At 45.2% G+C, this 18457-nt stretch overlaps 1 protein-coding gene across 3 annotated transcripts in view; it reads left to right on the top strand.

Moving 5' to 3' along the window:
- Nucleotides 1-15399, top strand: part of PTDSS1 (phosphatidylserine synthase 1) — a 61841-nt gene extending 46442 nt beyond the window's left edge. For 2 of the 3 annotated variants that reach the window (XM_011372894.2, XM_011372897.2), the window contains 4 exons: nucleotides 5067-5166; nucleotides 12425-12493; nucleotides 13225-13294; nucleotides 15200-15399. In XM_011372894.2, the coding sequence (XP_011371196.1) occupies nucleotides 5067-5166; nucleotides 12425-12493; nucleotides 13225-13294; nucleotides 15200-15309 (349 nt within the window). In that variant the 3' untranslated portion in view covers nucleotides 15310-15399. The remainder of the gene's footprint in view (nucleotides 1-5066; nucleotides 5167-12424; nucleotides 12494-13224; nucleotides 13295-15199) is intronic. The other variant, XM_011372895.2, reaches the window with a different exon arrangement.
- The last annotated feature ends 3058 nt before the right edge of the window (nucleotides 15400-18457 follow it).

Genomic DNA, 18457 nt, shown 5'->3' on the forward strand with positions numbered 1-18457 from the left:
GGGGCTTCCCTAGGAAGTCTGTAAGTTCCAGGAGCACAGTGGAAGTTGTTTCTATCTGATAAGTGCAGCTCAGTTATCACTTCCTCCCAAAAAGGCATTTCTGCTCACCCTAATTAGAAAGTTACTCAGTCCAGAGCGCTTCCTGGCTACCTGTGTAGTGGTGTAGCATTTGTGTCTGTTATACACCACTCATGCCATTGTGGGCGGGTCGTCTCCTGGCTGGCTGAAGGGTGGCTGCCCTGGGCCTGGAGCCATCCCAGTGATGCAGGACAGTGGCACATTTCCCCGAGATGGTGGGGGGAGACCAAACCCTGGACTGAGTGAAGAAGGTCTTTTGGCAGAGAGTGTAGGAAGAATTCAACACATGCCAAAGTTAGAGTCAACAGGAAAGTTTATTAGAGAAGCGGTAAGACCCCACAAACAGTTTGGTCTCCTCTCAGAGGCAGAGAGTGAGAGGGACCAAGAAAGACTTGGAAAGATAGTGAGTAGAGACTGACCCATTGTTCAGGGAATTCAGTTTCTACATCATTCTTTAGTTCCCGTAAGTTATTGTCTAACCCATTTCCTTTGAAATGGACATACAGTGAAGAAGGAGAAGAGTATGTAGGTGAAAAGGTAAGAATATGTAGAGTGAAAAGCCTGCTGGCAGTTCCTAGCCTTTAATCCATAGGTTCCCCGTGGTTTTAGCCTTAGGGAAAGACCCCTGGTTCCTGTTTCCGCTGCACAGGTGTGGAGAATGGGTTGTTATTAATCCAGCAGAAATCGTCCTTTGTTCTGAAGCTGTCCTCCTGGCCTGGCTGCAGGGCTGATCAGCACACTGCAGTCTCTGATTGTGGCTTGATTAACATTTTAATTCTCTTACCTCTTTCCTACCTTACCAGTAGAGCATCTTGTGCAGCTATGGAAGAGTCTTTATGGGATGCAGGCAGGCTGGGGCATCCTCAGAATCCAACAGCAAGTTTTGTTGGCATGCCGAAAACTCCGTGCTTGTACATCCAGCTTACTTGCACTGAGCCTAGAGCTTTTATGCCCCAATTTCTGTAATAGCCCTGCTTACATTCTTGTTGCACTCACTGAGGAGCACCTTACTCTGGGCTCTACATTAACATCTTTATTTCTGCCCTGTCTCTTAAAGTGCAGGCTCCAAAGATGAGGAGCTGAGAGTGTGCTTCAGCAGACCAGCCTCGACCCCAGGCAGAAGCACCTCAGGCAGCCCAGAGAGTTTGCCTACTGCCCATGCTAATTCAAGATAAGGATGGCCACAGGCATCAAAGGGAGTTGGAGCTCTGAATGAATTCCATCCAACACAGTTTGGCCACCTCTTCAGTTTGTTAAAGATCAGATTTACATTTGCACTGAGTTCAGGGAGCCCTGGGGAAGAGCTTGTACTGTCTTCGCTGACAGACTTAATAGAGGCTCCCATCCTACCCAAGCCTTGGCCTCAGCCCTAAGCTAGCAGCCATTTAAGTCTTATATAAAAGTAATGTTAACATTCCAGGACATTGTTTATTAGGACTCCCTCTGGGGGCAATGGCTGGTGGTTAAAGAGCCCATGTGATTGTTGAGTTTTACTGCCTCCCAGTTTCGATCACCCCTCGCATCGCCACAGCTACTCCCCTGGTCCTCTCCCTGCATTCGAGGCCTCGCTGCTTCTGTTCTTGCCTCCTCACCACCAGTTCTCAGTTCAGCTGCCAGACTATCTTATTAAAATGTGATTCGCTGAATCATGTTCAACTCTCTGCTCCAGGGGCTCCTGGCTCCCTCAGACGAAAAGCCAAGCCCTTGGGTGGCCCTCAAGACCCTTGCTACTGTGACACAACTCTCTCCCTTCTCCCTCCTTCCACTCCCTCCCCCCAAAAGACACACACTGACCCTAACCCCCCTCACCTCACTGAGAGGCCACATTCATGGACAAGGGCTTAACTAACATTCCTCAGCACATAGGGGCAAAGCATATCCTAAAGTTGCTGACTAAAAAGCTCTGGTCTTCAGAAGAAACTTCAGTTCATTATGAAGTCAACAGGGTGGATCTTGACCAGCATTTCCTTAAAATGAAATAGAATAGAAAAATGTCAGAGTACGGGTGTTACTACCGGGGCGATATGAAATCCGGCGTCACCCCAGTGGCATGAGTGGAGGGTGGGTCCTTGGTTCTTCCCCACTGACACAGCAAAGAATTACAGATCAGCGAGATTTAGAAAAAGTAAGATTTATTAAAAGTATGTTTTAGAAGGAGATGAGCCATGCTAAGGAAGGCTTCAGCCCTGTGGAATTTGGTAAGTGAAAAGGTAAAAGATAAAAGACAGCACACTCCAAGGGAGGAACCAGTTTTCAGCAAAGAGTTGTAACAGCACGGAAGAGGGAAGGTCTGCATTAGGGCATCATGGGTGGTTACAAAGGTGTTCCTAGGTGATTGGCCCGGGAGGTCATTTTGATTGACATTTGGCTGTTATATAACACTACGCTTCTTACACATGTGCTTACCCAGAACTCAGTCTGTTATATTAGATTCATGAACTTCCAGAAAGAGACATGGTATTATAATGATGGTATAATGAGTCTGAGGTTGCGGGCAGGTTAAGGTAGTACCTTCTGTGTAAGCATCAGCGGCTGGATTAAAGTCCTTTGTCTCTCAGGATGCAGGAGTGATTCTTAACTACAAATGGGGTGTTCTTTAGACTGTCTCGGGCCTGGGCCGCCATTCCTTTGTTCCCCTGTTGCTCATGTCTGTCTAACCTAACAAGGGGACAAATTATTTTATGAAACTTGTTTCAGGTGTGTGTGTGTGTGTGTGTGTGTGCGCGCGCACAAGCGCACGTATGTACGTACGTGTACTGGGTCACAATAAAAGGTTTCTTGCCATGGTCTCAGATCACAGAAGTCAGAAACACAGCCTGCTGATCACCATGCTTTTGAAAGGTGACTCAATCTAGTTAAATATCCAGAAATCTCATAGTAAACTCCAGGTGTTCTGTCTGGCTGAAGAGCAGACAGGCACACTTAGTTCCAGGGCTTAGCACTTTCTGTTGTATTTCAAGATGTCCTGGCCAAAGGTTAAATACTCTTTTTATGTTCACTCACAGGCACCCTTCCCCTCACTGTGCAGCCTGGAAGTAACGAAAGTTTAGCTGCCATCTAGTGTCAGCTCACAGTCTAGACCAGGATCAAGTGAAACTCAGACCTACACTTATAAGCCTCCTGTTCACCTCAGCTAAAATGATACTTTCTCACACATGCCATGCTTCGTTGCAGGGCTTTTTGCAGATTCAGGCCAATAATTCCTAAACCTTCTTTGTCTGGGGCTAGGGGAAAAGAGCCCCAAACTCTCTAAAATGGTTCTTTTCAGGTGTCCAGTTGTTTGGAGCCATCCACACATTCGATGATGGCAGTGACCTCTGTGTCTACCAGCAGGTAGTGGGGCACAGAGCCTTCTGGGCCCCTTCTTGTACTTTTTAGTGCAACCGTACTAATCTCTGATTGTTCGTATTTCATCTCAAGCAAGGGACACAAAAGTGGCCTTGCATGAAATCTGTTTGTATGCTCTTTTTCCTATGCAGTCTTTGGGATTGCGTGACTAGCTGTGTCATTCTTACCTCATCGTTTTTATCTTGTGCTCTGAGTCTTAATAAAAGTCAGATTTTTATATTGAACATAAGAGTGGCTTTTTTTTCTTTGATCTTTAATTAGAGAATATATCATGAAGTTTTTTGTTTTTTAACATTTTTGTATTTAGCAAAGTTGCTTACAGATCGAGAGAGGATAAAGGGTTTATATTGTCAGCAAACATGGCAGATGTTGAATTTGGAAATTTTTAGGCGGCTGAGAGGGAATGTGATTTTTGCCTTCAAGTTATTGAAAGACACAGGCTCAAACTCACCCTGTCCGACTGTAGATGGCAGACTTAGTACCCATGGGTGGAAGGAGACAGAGGCCAGCCTGAGACAAGGAAAAGCATCCCAACAACTAAAGAGACTGAGTGGCAGAATAAGTCGCCCACAAAGGTAGTGGGTTCCCGGTCCCTGAGAAGGTTCCAGCAAGTGGTGACTGTCCACCCTGGTGGTAATAGGCACTGAGTTAGCGATACCAGGTGCCTCCAGCTATTAAGATGTATGAGCTGAGATTCTAGTCTTGGAGGAAGAAAGAAGTTAAAAAATAGTTTTATTTCTTGGAAGGGGCAGAGGGACGAATAGGCAAGGGGACAGAATTTTTAGGGCAGTGAAACTACTCTGTATAATTCAATAATGGTGGATACATGTCATTCTCATTTGTCCAATAGACAATTGAATGTATAATATAAGAGTGTGAACCCTGATGTCAGCTGTGGACTTTGGGTGATAATGATGTGTCGGTGTAGGTTCATTGATTGTAACAAATATACCACTCTTGTAAGGATGTTGATAGTGTGGGAGGCGATGCAGAGTATGAGGTAAATCTGTAACTTCCCCTCAATTTTGCTGTGAACCTAAAACTCCTTTAAAAAAATACCCAGTCTTTAAAAAAAAAAAAGAAGTAATAGTAAAATAAACTTTATTGCATCTAAAAATACACACACACACACACACACACACACACACACACAGTTGACTCTTGAACAGCACGGGGGTTAAGGGCAACAACCCCCCACACAGTCAAAACTCCACACAAAACTTCGATTCCCTAAAAACTTAAATTCTAAAAGCCTACTGTTGACTAGAAGCCTTATTGATAACACAAACAGTTGATTGACATATTTTGCATGTTATATGTATTGCACACTGTAAATTAAAGTTAGAGAAAAGAAAATGTTACTGAGAAAATCATAAGGATTTTCAGTATTGATTGAAAAAAATTCACACATAGGTGGACCCATGCAGTTCAAACCCATGTCGTTCAAGGGTCAACTGTGTTTAATTTTGAAGAAAATGCAATATGCTAGAACAATGTCATTTTGTTTGGGGCCTGCTACCGGTGTTTGGGGCAGAAACATGACCAGTTGAACTTTTTGATGGAATAATGCATATTTCTGGTAATGCATATGCTCTGATAAAACAGATTAGTATTTGACTTCCTGTTCTCTGTTTACCTAGGGTCATTGGTTTCCTGGAAGCTATTGTTTGCATAAAATTTGGACAAGATCTCTTCTCTAAGACCCAAATACTCTATGTTGTGCTTTGGCTTCTTTGCGTGGTAAGTCCTTACTTTTTCACTCAAAGAGTTAACTAAATTCTCCATGCTGTCTGTTAAAAAAAAACTCTCATGTACCAAGTTTCCTTAGAAATTCATAGACAGGACATTCTGTTTGTAATAACCTGAGATTGGTCACCAGTCCAAAGTTCAAAAATAAGCACATAGGATCACATGCCATACAAAATGGGTCACCTTGGCAGGTTCTGGTCAGACGCCCTCAGCAGTTGCACCGTTCATGCATTTATTTCACTTAAGGGAATTCATCTGCATGTGAAGAATTTCAGGCCTGCTATGAAGCAACAAGGATAATTACAGTGCCTTGTAACACACCTTACTGTATAAGCATTTATGTGCAATACGACAGGCTGTAGTTGATAGGCCATGTGAGATGTTTTTTTGAAAGTGATCAGACCGTGCAGTTTCTGCCCTGCCAGCTGCCTTTCTAGGCGAAGCCTGTGTAGGGTAAGCTTCCTCTGTGAAGGGCAGAGCCTGTGGCCTCCAGCCCTGTTGTCCTGGGACTTTTCCTTCGCCTTTCACAGGGAGTAAGATCTTCCCCCACTTTCACATTTTTTGACTGCCTTTCTTAGTTTGTTTTATTATTTTGGAGAAAAGTCTTATTTTACATTCAAGCTTAGGATCTTTTCCTTACTTAGTTCAGAAAATTAATTTGGGCTTTCTTTATAATTACAGAAAATTTCAAACATATTTGAAAGTAGATAAAGTAGATGACCCCTCATGTACCCATTATCCAGTTTCAACAATTACAGCTCACAGCCAGTTTTGTTTCCTTATATTTCCTACTCACTATCTCTACCCCAAATTATTTTGAAGCAGACCACCTGTAATATTTCAGGATTTATCTCTAAAAGAAGATAAGAATGGTTTTTTTTGTTTGTTTCATGCAGCCACCATACCATTATCACATGTGAAAAAAAATTAACAGTAATTCCTTAATGCAGTCAAATATCTAATCAGTGTTCAAATTACTGACATTTTCTTAAATTTTAACAGTTTATTTGAGTCAGTGCCCACATTTTGCAATTCTTGTCATGCTTTTTAAGTCTCAGTCTATACTTTCCTTCTATGTCTAGCTCTCTCTCTCTCATACTTTATTTGTTGAAGAAATCAGCTTTCGTCCTGTATATTTCCCCACAGTCTGGATTTTACTGATTTCATCCTGTGCAGTAATTTAACAGATTTCTTTGTCCTCTGTATTTTCTATAAATTGGTAGCTGGATCTAGAAGCTTAATCAGATTCAGTTTTTTTGGTTTTTTGGTGTTTTTGTTTTTTTTTTTGCAAGACTAACCTTTGTATTTTTAAAGTGTTTTTTCGTTTGTTTGTTTTTTTGCCTTTCATGGTGCCTATTTTTAGAGTTACTTATTAGCAAAACTAGCTGTGCCAGGGCACCTTGAGCTTGTTCTGTCTTCTTTTATATTGAACAATAAAAGGTAATAAGGATTTCCTTTGTACTTAAACTCCAGGGTTAATGCTCAAGTGTATTTTTTCTGTCCTGGTGAGACTAGATATGAAGATTGGTTAGGGGAGTGTGTCAGACGTGCCTGGAGATTTTAACCAAGCACTTCTCACATTGCTCTCTGGCATGTGCCCCTCGGGTGTGTGAACTGTAGCATGACCTACTGCCCTCACCTGGTGCCAGAGGGAACACAGACAGGTGGAGGCAGGTGGGACTGCTGGGACATAGGTAGGTGCCCTTCTCACAACAGCCTGTAGCAGGCTCCCAGCCACCAGTGCACAGCTTTCACTGGGGCATCGGTGGCCAGAACGGTCTTCTCAAGGCCGTGTCCGAGAAGCCTTCTCTGGGCACCCTGCCTGCAGGGACCTCACCAGTCTCTTTTTAAGTTTGAGACTTTCTCTCTGGTTTACTTTTTTGACACTTAGCATACACTTCCTTACGTTGATGACTTTTGATTTGCCTTTGTGTGATTATTGTTATTATTGAGGACATGAACCACATCTGGTCTTCCCGTCGATCTCGCTTTCACTTAGCACGGTCCCTTGTACGTCTGTCATTCCTTCACACTTCCTGAGTGCTTATCAAAGCTGCATCTGATGCTGGACCCCTACAGATACATGATGGTGATGACAAAATTTATTAACGCTTACCATATGCCAGACACTGTTCCAAACCCTGCTCATGAATGATACATTTGATCTTTATACTTTGTGGGGAGGTACTTTATTAACCTTCTTTTATTGATGAATAAGTAAAGTCACAGAGAGGTTCATTAAGGTGCCCCAGCTTACACAGAGACTAAGTGGCAGAGGCAGGGCTCAAACCCAGACAATCTGGCTGGAGAGCTCCTGCTCCCCTCCACCAAGGGCAGTCCCTCTAGGAGTCTCTACATCCAGGCAATAGAATTATACATGCAAAAGAGCAATGTTAATGGGTGATTAGTATTCAGAAGGACGTGTACATAGAGCTGAAAGAGCCCTGGAGAGAGCACCAGGCGGCATGGGGAGTTGGCAAGGGCTCCCTGGAGATAATGAGTGAACAGGACTTGGAAGGAGCACAATGAGTGGCTCTCCCATCCCTCAGGTGCCCAGCTAAAAACCTGGGAGGCTGCTTCCTGTCCTTTGTCATTCTTCAAATCAGCAGGTCACCAGATTTCAGTCATTCAACCATGTGGCCCAGCTCCACCCTCCTCTCCATTCTCACTGCCTTTGCAGCTGTCTAGACACCTGTTCTCCCTCCATCCTGCCCTTCAGATGCATTTTCTACACTGTTGCCAAAGCGATCTTTCAGAATCCAGATCTGAATCTCTTCCCTGCTCAGAATCATTCCCTATTACTGGTGGCTTGAGAGAGCCCAATGATAGAATATTTTTCCCCATCCAAGTTCAGAGTAATTAAGAGAAAGGCAGGATGAGAGGAGGATCTAGAGATCAGAATAGCATCTTTATTACTGAGAATCTGCATCTTTCACTATCAGCTTTAGATGCTTGACAATGAGGGGCTTCCAGATAGTGAACCCCGGAATAGACCTCCAGCCCCAGGAATCAGGCCTCCCTACGTTGTGCTGGTGGCCTGGCATCTGGAGGGAAATGCCCATCTTCCTTCTCTCAGATTCACCAGGAAGATAAGAGTTAGCTATTCCGCAGGGAAGGAGTAAAGGGTAGAGAGAAGCTGGAAAATTATACCAGGAAAACTCCTTCCCTGTAGAAAACAATACCAAGAAGAAGAAGAATCCTGCCACCCACGCGTGCTCTACTCGGCTACCCCAAACTCCTTGGTTACCTCAACGAGCCATCCAGAGTTCTCTTGCCATCACATGGGATGCTTCCTTTGCCTGATCTGAATGCTTTTCTTTCTTCCTCTACCTAGTGAATCTTATGCCAAGACTAAACTTAAATTTATGTCCTCCATGACCTGCAAAGCAGACTAGGAAATACCTTCCTCGGGGACCAATCTCACTTTATACATATTTCTTTGAGTTCTAACTTCAGTGTAATGTAATTTGTAGTGTTTATATCTGTCTCTTCATTCTTTTTCACAAAGAGTACGTTTTCGTTGTCCTTTTGTCCCCACTGACTCTAGCACAGTGCCTGATGCATGGGAAATACCCCACAGACACATGGAGAATAAAGGAATAAGTTCAAGAGTCAGAGACAGATGTACATGCAGACTGAGAAACACACACGTGCAAAAGCATGAAGCTGTGCCAGGGCCCAGCGTTCTCAGGAAGATCGCAGCATGTTTGGGCAGCGAGAGTGAGGAGAGCGAGTTGGAGGAAGAGGATAGACGTCTGCTCGGGAAGGACTTTGTGTGTCTGTAGCGGGAAACCCAAAAGAGATTTTTTCCCTGAGAAATGCTGTGGAAGGGAGGAGAGTCTGGAGGGAAAAGGAGTTGGAGGAAGAGTTTAGTCCGAGGGTGTTGCAGGGTCCCAGGTGAGAAATGACTGCCTGAACCAAGGGCTGGATTTGAGAGCTTGTTGAAGAAGTTAGCTCGACACAATGCCGTCCCCTCTAATAGCTGGGAAGGGATGCGAGGGTGACTCCACGGTGTCTAGTTTGTGCCCTTGGTGGCTGTCGGGACAAGTAACAGATCAGGGGATATCAGAAGCCCCTTGAAAGAAGATGAAGTTGGTTTGGGGCATTGGGGTTTGCGGGACTCTTAGAACTTACAGCTGAAGTGTCCTTGGAAATTCCGGTCTGTCCAGTAACACTGGATAGACTCGGTGGGTGGTGGAGATGAAAGAGTTGTGTGTAGGACACTGCTGGAGCCATCGGATGAGTTAGGGGACATAGCATGGGTAAGAGGAACTCGCTAAGGATGGAATTCTGCAGAGCTGCCACATGTAGAGGCCAGGCCAGGGCTGAGAAACAGCCACTGGAGAGCAGGACCTTGAAGACAAGCAGAATCTTCCAATTGGTATTAGCAGTGACAAGCACCATGGAGGGGGACCTGGCCCGCAGTGAGGCCAGTGAAGGGTCCCCAAAGAAGAAGAATGGAAACAAGGTTCTGGTGCTTTTTCATACTCATGGCCTTTATTAGAGCTCAAGATTGATCTCAAACTCAGGAGTGGGGTGAACTTTATTCAGTAAAGCAGTGTTAAGTTACGCCCCGCCTCCCACACTACTCAGGGCAACAAAGCTTCTAATTATTCCTCTTGCTTGGTAAGAGAATATATCTGGAACTTGAGATTAATGTGGAAGCAAAGATCTGTTATGCTGCTTAATAATCTCTAGCAGCAGTTGTCTGATCAAACCTGGTAAATGGAACGCTCCTCGTTGTGACCTGTTAGTCGAGCAGGTTCACTCCCTCGCCGGAACATGGTCGTGTGCTGCCACGGCTCTCATCTCACATACTTTTCTTTCTTTTTTTTTCTTCCCTTTTCTTTAAACAAAATCTGTATAGTTGCTATTTTAAATTCAGGTCTTGACATTTTAAGTGAGTACTTGCCTAGATTTCCACAGGTGTGATTGCAAACCCCAAATTACAAGCTTTTGTCTCCTGGGACAAATGTGAAATGGGTCTTTTGTACCTAGGTGAAGTGGTAAATTTGGCAGCCACCGTAGGCCAGTTGTGATGATAAGCTGACCACCTGCCAGTGTCTGGCCTGTCCACCGCAGGGCTGTGTGCTGGGCTGGCCTACCCTCCTACGGGTGGGGCTGGGGAAGGAAGAGGAAGAGCCTCACTCGCCTGCCCTCTGGTGGGCAGAATTCACGATGACAGCCAGCCCAGCCCTCACTGCTCTGAGATCTAGTGGAGTGACCGCTCTGGCCAGCCTCCCCAGCCCCACTGCACAGCCACTGACTGGTCTGGGGAGGTGTAACCTGACCTCCCCAACCTCCCCCTCCTTGTGAAACCTAGGATGGCCTGTTTCGCTCTTCATAAAGGACCTAACACAGACGCAGGCTGCCACACTACAAATCCTCCAGTCTTTCCCACTCTTTCCATGCCATGAAAACAGTACATTTAATGTGGGTGGTGTATGCTAGAAGTCTGAGTATGTACTAGAGTGTGGTCAAGGTCAGAAGTCGTTTTCATTTTCTAATTTTGATATATTTATTCATTGCCTAATTTTTTCGATGGGGGCTATGAATCCTTTTCCTTTAAATCCCTAATGCATAGACAGATGCATGTGAACTAGTGGTCCTCTGTGTTTCGTGTTATCTCTCCACCTATTCCCACTTCAATGACATGAAAGGAGAAGGCCAGCTGGACCATCTGGACTCTTTTTTGACACTTACGATGATGCTGTTCCCCCAGCAGACACTGAGTAAATATCCTTGACTTAAAGGAGCTGGGCCAGAGCTAGACTGGCAGCCACAGTGCTGAGAATTTCCAGCCTTGCATCCAGACTGGGCCGTGCAGCGCAGACGAGCGGGTATTGGCTGTTCCCGTGATGCTTTTCTTTCTTTGGGACTGGATGAGTGGATGGATAGTTGAATGGATAGAGATGTGAGGCTATATAGACAAAGTCAGTACTTATCTCGATAGCTGTCCTTGAACCTTGTATCCAGGAATATCAAGAGACCTGTGTTCTGGCTCCAGTTTTGCCATGTACTTGCCATGTGTCCTTGAAAGGGCCATTTTGTTTTTTTCTTCTGTGAAGTTGAAATTAATGATCTCTGTGGCGACCCTTTTAGATCTATAGTTATGATTCTTATAAAGAATGAAAAATTATTTTATGCCTATTCCCACAGTTGGCGTATGGCGATAGGTCCTCAGTAGGATATACAGTGCAGCAGATAGAGGTTAGACAGTTTGGATGGTGTGGTACAGATGGGTTCCTAAAGCAAGGCATTCTGAAGAAGTTTAGCTTTGGAACAGGCGGTCGTTTTGTTTTGATCGGCATACACTCAGGAAGCTGAGGCCTGGCTGAAGGACCTGGCGGGGAGTCCTCTGTCCTTGCTCCCGTCACATGCTCTCCCTCTCTAGCTTGGTGCTCGGTCTCGGTGGCCAGGAACTTTTCCCCAGCATGTTTTTAGACTTTGGGTTCACATAGAGTCTATTCTGTCCTTAGATTAGAGTATAACTTAGGGTGCGGTGCAGGGCGGGTAGGGATGCTGGTGGGGAAGGAGAGGTTATCTCTGCCCTGTCCCCGTGGACCGCACCCTTCTCATTTTACTCAGGGACTTACAAGGCATATTTATTTTTTGTTTACTTTTCTATCTCCTTAAGAAAAACAAAAGCAACCAGAACCAGAGTCAGAGGGGGGCCCCTGAGACTAAAAAGCAGTAAAAAGGCAGTCCCAAGCCAGGCCAGTAGTGGCCAGCTGTGTTCTGTAGCCGACACAGTGGGCGTTTGTCCCGAATGCCCTCCAGCCCCACTGTGACCCCAGACTGAATGAAACTGCTTTTTCATTCAGAAATCCTCTTTCCCACAGAAGCTGACAAACTGAGTCCTTATAATTCTCCCTAGTGATGGAAGGAGAGGATGGGCCGTGAAACCAGAAATACAGTAGAGAATCCCGTATGTCCTCTTGAGCAGAACCTGCGAAGCCGTTTAGAAAATGCATCCCATTTATCCCACCTCTAAACATGATCTTCTGTTCTGATAGGAGAGTCACAGGTAGAACTCATCATAACTCTTCTTGTCAAAAGCTTTGGGGATGCTCCCCCAACTCATGGGGCTCATCTCTGCCACATCCAGCCATTTTTTGACCAACGTCCTAGGAAAGATGACAGAAACGCATCAAGCTGTCTTGTGTGAATTCCCATTGAAACCCTGAAGTTCTGGGAAACAGAATTTGTGCAACATCATTTATTAAATGTGCTGGTTTTTCTCTTCCAGGCTTTCACCACCTTCCTGTGTCTGTACGGCATGGTGTGGTATGCAGAGCACTATGGTCACCGGGAAAAGGTATGGGAGGGAAGGCAGAGATGGCTTTTATTTAAAGTAATCACATCTGGCTTAGAGCTTTAACTCAGAGCATAGTCACATGGGAATATGCTGGGTCGGCATGTGAGAGCTGGGCTTCAGTCCTCGCCATGTAGAAACTTAACCAGTTCAAAATTCGTTCCCTATCAGTTGCTGTCCATGCTTGTGATTGCCCTGTTCAATAGGTTGCAGTATTTATTCTCTTTTTGTAAGGGGTTTAAAACTTAATTATTTAAACAAAATTGTGGAGAGAGCCCTGGACTAGTTTTTGGAAGGCTGGGTCTTATTCCTGGCCCTTCCAACTTTGCGCAGGCCTCTTCCTGTGCCCCAGCCTGGGGCCCCATCGCAAAATGCCTGCCCCGCCCACCTCTTAGTGAACACGAGTATTAAAGTGGAAAATAGATGTGTGCAGGCTTAATATGCTGTAGCAGTCTTGTCAACTGTAATTTTTAAGTAAAAATAACAGCTTCCATCCTTTATTTATACCTTGAGTCTAAGGAACTAAAGTACTTTCTAGAAGGTTTATTCTGCATCCCCCGGAGATAGCCTTGGTTTTGTAACTGAGAAACGTAAGCATGAGGAAGTTCTGTCACTTGGTGGTGGTGACCCCCCAGACCAGGAGAGGCAGAGACAGAGCTTCTCACTTGTTTGCCTGCCCCCTGCCTCCTGGGGAGTCCTTGAAATTCCATCACTAAGCCTGCCTTTCTCCCTAGACCTACTCAGAGTGTGAAGATGGCACCTACAGTCCAGATATCTCCTGGCCTCACGGGAAAGGTATAAAAGGTATTTCTCTTGTTTGCTGTTTAAGATTTAACTGGGCCCTCTCCATTCTGAGGCCCAATAAGGAAATTTAGGATCAGTATTTCTCTTCTGTATGATGATAAATGTGTATTTTAAAGGGTCTCAAACCTACTCATCACATGGCTCCTGTTACTTATTAAGAAACATTCAAAATGTTTTCAGGATCTGCCCAAAACACTTGTTTTGTAAGAAGAGGCCCCATGGAGTTCTGCCTTTTCTGAGACAGGAAGACGTCTCCAGCACCCCGATGGGAGTGTTCTCCCTCTTGTCTTTTATGAGTGAAAAGGGTTAGGAGGAATTGTGTGCCAGGAGGAAAAACCTTTTAAAGAGGTGTATTGATTTAATCACATTTATTCAAGAGGCAGACCAGTATGAGAGGGATTTCAGTCACGAAGTTAGGGCTACTGACCTTTCAAGGAGCATTTGGGAAAGACTTGGGGCCACCTGGTTATTTTAAATTAGGCACATGGAATAATGACACTGAGGAGGCTCCACTGGACAGCAGTTTCTTGCCAGTTCTTGGGGGCCGATTGGAAGGCTTAACTGAAGGGAGAGAATGAAGACTACGAGGGACCGTGAATTTTAGCTCATAGAGTTGCTCAGAGACACAGTGGGCTTAGGAAGAGAAAAGCACTAGAGTTGTATGTAAGTTGTTCTCCTGAGTTCTGGGGTCAAGCTTTTTAGAGCTCTCCCTGGGAAAATGCTAGCGTACACTCTGCTGAGTTGCCACTCACCCTCTTTGAGATGGTTTCTCCTGAGTCAAGGAGTGGATCAGCAGCCTGTTTCAAAATGCTGATAGAAGTGGGCAGAGGGCTTCCTCAGAGCACCCTGATTCATATCCATCTCTTTACGGATCAGTCCTTGTACTTCCGGGCACTTCTGCATTGAAAAGACTAAAAGAAATAATCAGTGGTAGAGATATATTTCGATGAAAGATAGATAGAATAGTAAAAAAGAAAAGAAAATCTTCAGAGTGATAAAAGAATCTCTTGGACAGTGGAGACCGAAACTGAGAACATTTTTTAGTGACTGTCTTGGGTGGAGGTTTCCTCTGGGGCTGGGGGCTAGATCTGAGTCCACGGTCAGACAACCTCTTGGCTCGGCTGCATAGGCCAGAGTTTGGCCATGTACTTAACCTAAGAACAAAACCAACCTTAGCCTTACACACTTCTAGCTGGAATGCTCACCCCTCCTCCAGCTCCCCGATGCCTGCTGATTGTTCCACACCCAGCCGATAAAGAGGTCTTTCTCTGAGCTCCCAAACAAATGATATGGTAAATGACGTTATCCCTGTAGACTGAACATTTTGAGGGCATGTGACGTCTTCAGTGTGTGGCACCAGCACTGTCTGTCATGAGCAGTCAGGGCCTGATTTGTACAAGTGGCCTCCAGGTCAAATGACAGAGGGCATGTGACTCCTTAATTTTGTAAAGTCAAGCAGCCTTTCCAATTTAAGGATTTAGAAACTATGGTGTGTAGCAGGTCAAGGTGTGGAAACCTAAGTAACGCATCCTTTGATCGTGAGGGTAGACTTGACATCAGGCTTTCACTGTCACTTCTTTGTGCTTTGATTTCATTTGTACCCTCTCTTCTGGTTCCCATCACCACAACCGTGATGCTTCTTCCACAGTGTGAGTAGAAAAATTCTTCAGGGCTCTCCCAGACTACGCGGAGCCATCGCCCTGCATACCCAGGCACCCGCTGCTCTAGTTCAGTGCTGGGGTTTCTGTGCCTCGTCTTAATTTATTAATGAGGCCACTAGGTGGAGCGCAAGTATCAGTGGAAGAGCCTGTTCTTCGCATGCAGGCCTGGGGCGGCTGGGCAAGGAGAGTCACGAATCTGAGTGAGCCCACAGTGATGGAGGTGTGTTCTGATTCCTTTGGCCAGGTTCTGAAGACAGCCCACCCAAGCATCCAGGCAACAACGAAAGCCATTCTTCCAGAAGAAGGAATCGACATTCCAAGTCAAAAGTCACCAACGGAGTTGGAAAGAAATGAAAGACCCTGGTTAATCAAAGATGTTCCAGAGAGTGCCTAGAACTGAGAGGGAAGCAGGATCGTTTGGACCTCCCTGCTAGGAGGTTAAAAGATCCAGTGCAAACGGAAGAGGAGAGGCTTTGAGGAGGGGTCATTATGTGAAGGTGTCAGTCTCGTTTCCCACAGACCCAGCCACATCAGGCAGGCAATGCCGGGGTCCTTTGCCATTGTGGGGTCTCTTCTAACGTCAGCACTTGGCATGCAGTCACCAGTAGCAGTACAGTGTGTTCGAAGGAAAAGGTAGCTATTTACTCACAGTTGCCAAAAGCAGCTTTGTGCTTGCGTTTATTGTGGATACATGTTAAACATCTTTATTCGGACAGGCCATTAACTGTACGGTTAATGGACTGGTCACCAGTTTTTTTTGGGGGGGGGGATTTTTTTTTTTTTTTTTTTAATGGTCCATCTTCCATATTGTCCTTTAGGCTAGTTTTAAGTATTCTTTTTTAATGAATCTGCCTTTCCATTCGATTGGTTTACATTCAGGCCACTTTTCTGTCTTTATTTCATTGTTGTTATTTGTTTTTAAGTTAGAATGCTTAAAAGCCCTCAGAAGCCACTGCTGAAATAGACTTGGGGAATGCTCCTTTCTCTTCCAGAAAAAGAAAGGGGAGAGCTTTTGTGTTACCTCATCCCCTGTTTAGGACCTTAAGCCACAGTGGCTGTAAACCACTTAGGAAAGCTTAGCTACCCACGTAGGACCCTGGGCTTCAGACAAGAACCTTTTTGGTGCCAACCCGAATGTCATTGTCTAGACCGACCCACAGTGCGCAGGAAACCTGCTCGAGAGGCGGCGCACACCGCGGCTTCTCCCCCAGCCAGGTGCCTTTCACACTTCATTTGTGTTCCTTCCATGGTGTGTTGCTGACATTGTCTTTTAGTCCCGTGTGAGGTGCTGGCGAGTATTTACCTTTCACCCATGCCATGCTCTAGAATGTTTACCCTGATGGTTGGTCAGCTCTGATGGCTCCCTGTTTTAAATAAAACAATTCACATTAAAGCCTGTCAAAGATCTGTCTGTAAAGTGCTCATTTCTCTGCATCTTATCAATATTTTCCACTGTTTATAAGCATCACTGTACTTTTCAAGTGACTTTAGGATAATATGAATGTGTTTATATAGTAAGAAGAAAAAAAGAAAATAATATGTATTTTCAAGTGTTTACCGACACATGTCCTATTTCTTAAACTTCCCAAATAATCAGTAAGAACTGAGCAAGACAGCCAGTGTTTTTGCTATGGTCATGGTTACATCAACCTGTTGGCAAGTGACTGGTACCCAGCTGATTGGCTTATAGACATAAACTTGCTGAAAACAATCCTTTTGTTCTCTCATTTCACAGAGCGCAAAGATTTCGATGTCTTTTTTCCCTTTAAGGAAGTTATTAACCACATAACTGTCATGTTTTTCTTTTTCTGCAAAAGAATTCCAGGGCGAAGGGGTTAAATGAATCCTGCAAGCTGGGGTCACTTCTGTGTCCTGGGCCTCTGGCAGTCACTTGCTTGAGAGCCTCGCAGAGTTGCTCCAGCAGCTGACGAGTCGCTGGTGGAGAAAGATGAGCACACGCTCCGCTGGCGACAAGGGGCCACAGCGCCGAGCTGTCAGGTGCTGTGCGAGCAGCAGCCCCATCTCCCCGGGGAGCACTGCAGAGAGGCACAGAGGCAGTGCTTTCATAAACCCACTACTTTTGCAACCCACCAGAGAGGCCTTTTAAAAACATAGGCCCGTTACTTTGAAACTCGGTGAGTGTGTGCCAATTCTCCCTGCTTTTTGCTTTCCTGAGCGCTGAGTGCCGTGTACCTCCTGTCCTGTCTGCCTCGACTCACTCCCTGCGCCTGGGCCACTTCTGTGGGAGCGTTTGGCCTCGCCACTTAACACTCCTCCGGTGAATAGCTTGGTCTGGCTGATGAAGCACAGTGCTGTTCTCCCAGGCCAGCAGGGAGGGAGGCACCTGTTCAGCCTGTGGCAACTGACTGTCCTGCGGGATCTGTGAAAAGCGAAGTGCACATGAGACAGTTTTTCCTCTGTGGCTTTGTCCAAAACGGTCAGGAATGTCCTCAGATACTTTCCACACCCTTTCTTGGAGTTTAAACTTTCTTTTCTTTTTCCCCTTTCAGTAAGAGCTCTTGACTGCAGTGGTTTCCAAACCAGTGCTTTCCATGACTGGCCAGTCCCACAGCTGCCATTCCTCCGAGGAGCTATGCTATGGGTTTGGCCTACTTTTCCCACCCATTTCTATGGAAATGGACCTCACGCTGATGAAAAGAGAATACATGAGTCCTCATTTAATATCAGAAATTATTTGGTTGCAAATCATTTTACTTTACCATCACAAACTGCCCTCTTAAAAGACAGCATTATTTTGGATGTAAAGTGCAAAGAACGTTTTATGTATTTTTCTCAGTAGCGTTGCAGTGACTGTTACTTTTCCCTTTTTGTCATTCTTAGTCTTCTCATGGCCTCTCCCTGCCTTCTGTGTCTGTTTTCACCATTCGTAAAAGCCTTGCCCCAACTGCTCCCACAGCAATGCGAGGGCATTTCATTGACCCATTCAGCATTTTGATGACAAAAGACATCCTATAAATGCCAGTCTTATTATCACTAGTACAGCTTCTGTAGTGAGCTCGCGAGTAAAGTACTCATCCAGGAGAAATAAAATAAAATTCTTTACCAAGTACATGAGGTGCGGACCTGTTTGTCTTCCCTCCGAAGCTGCCGCACGGCTGTCTATTCACTCGTCAAGGCTCAGCTCAGCCATTGAGTTGAACCCAGTTTTATTTATATAGTGCACTTGGTCAGGCCCTTACGGGGAGAGGTTGGGCAGAGAAAGGAAGGCCAGACGCAGGGTGGAAAAGAACCACTGGAAATCTGACAAGCGAGCACTTCAAACGCGGGGTTTAACTTGTATGCTCTTTAACTTCTGCGTGGTGACTGCTGCAGCATTCCTGGGTTCACCATAATGTTCACCAGGTGGGCTTCATGTGTTACCTTCTTGTTATGAACACTTCGGACCAACAGGTAGGCTATTGCAATCTTCAAAACATTCCCTATTTATATGATCGTAATCGAGAAGTAAGGCAAGCCAAGACTTCTGTTTATCAGTATTTCA

The sequence above is a fragment of the Pteropus vampyrus genome, unplaced genomic scaffold (genome assembly GCF_000151845.1).
Source record: "Pteropus vampyrus isolate Shadow unplaced genomic scaffold, Pvam_2.0 Scaffold215, whole genome shotgun sequence".
NCBI classification, from domain to species: Eukaryota; Metazoa; Chordata; class Mammalia; order Chiroptera; family Pteropodidae; genus Pteropus; species Pteropus vampyrus.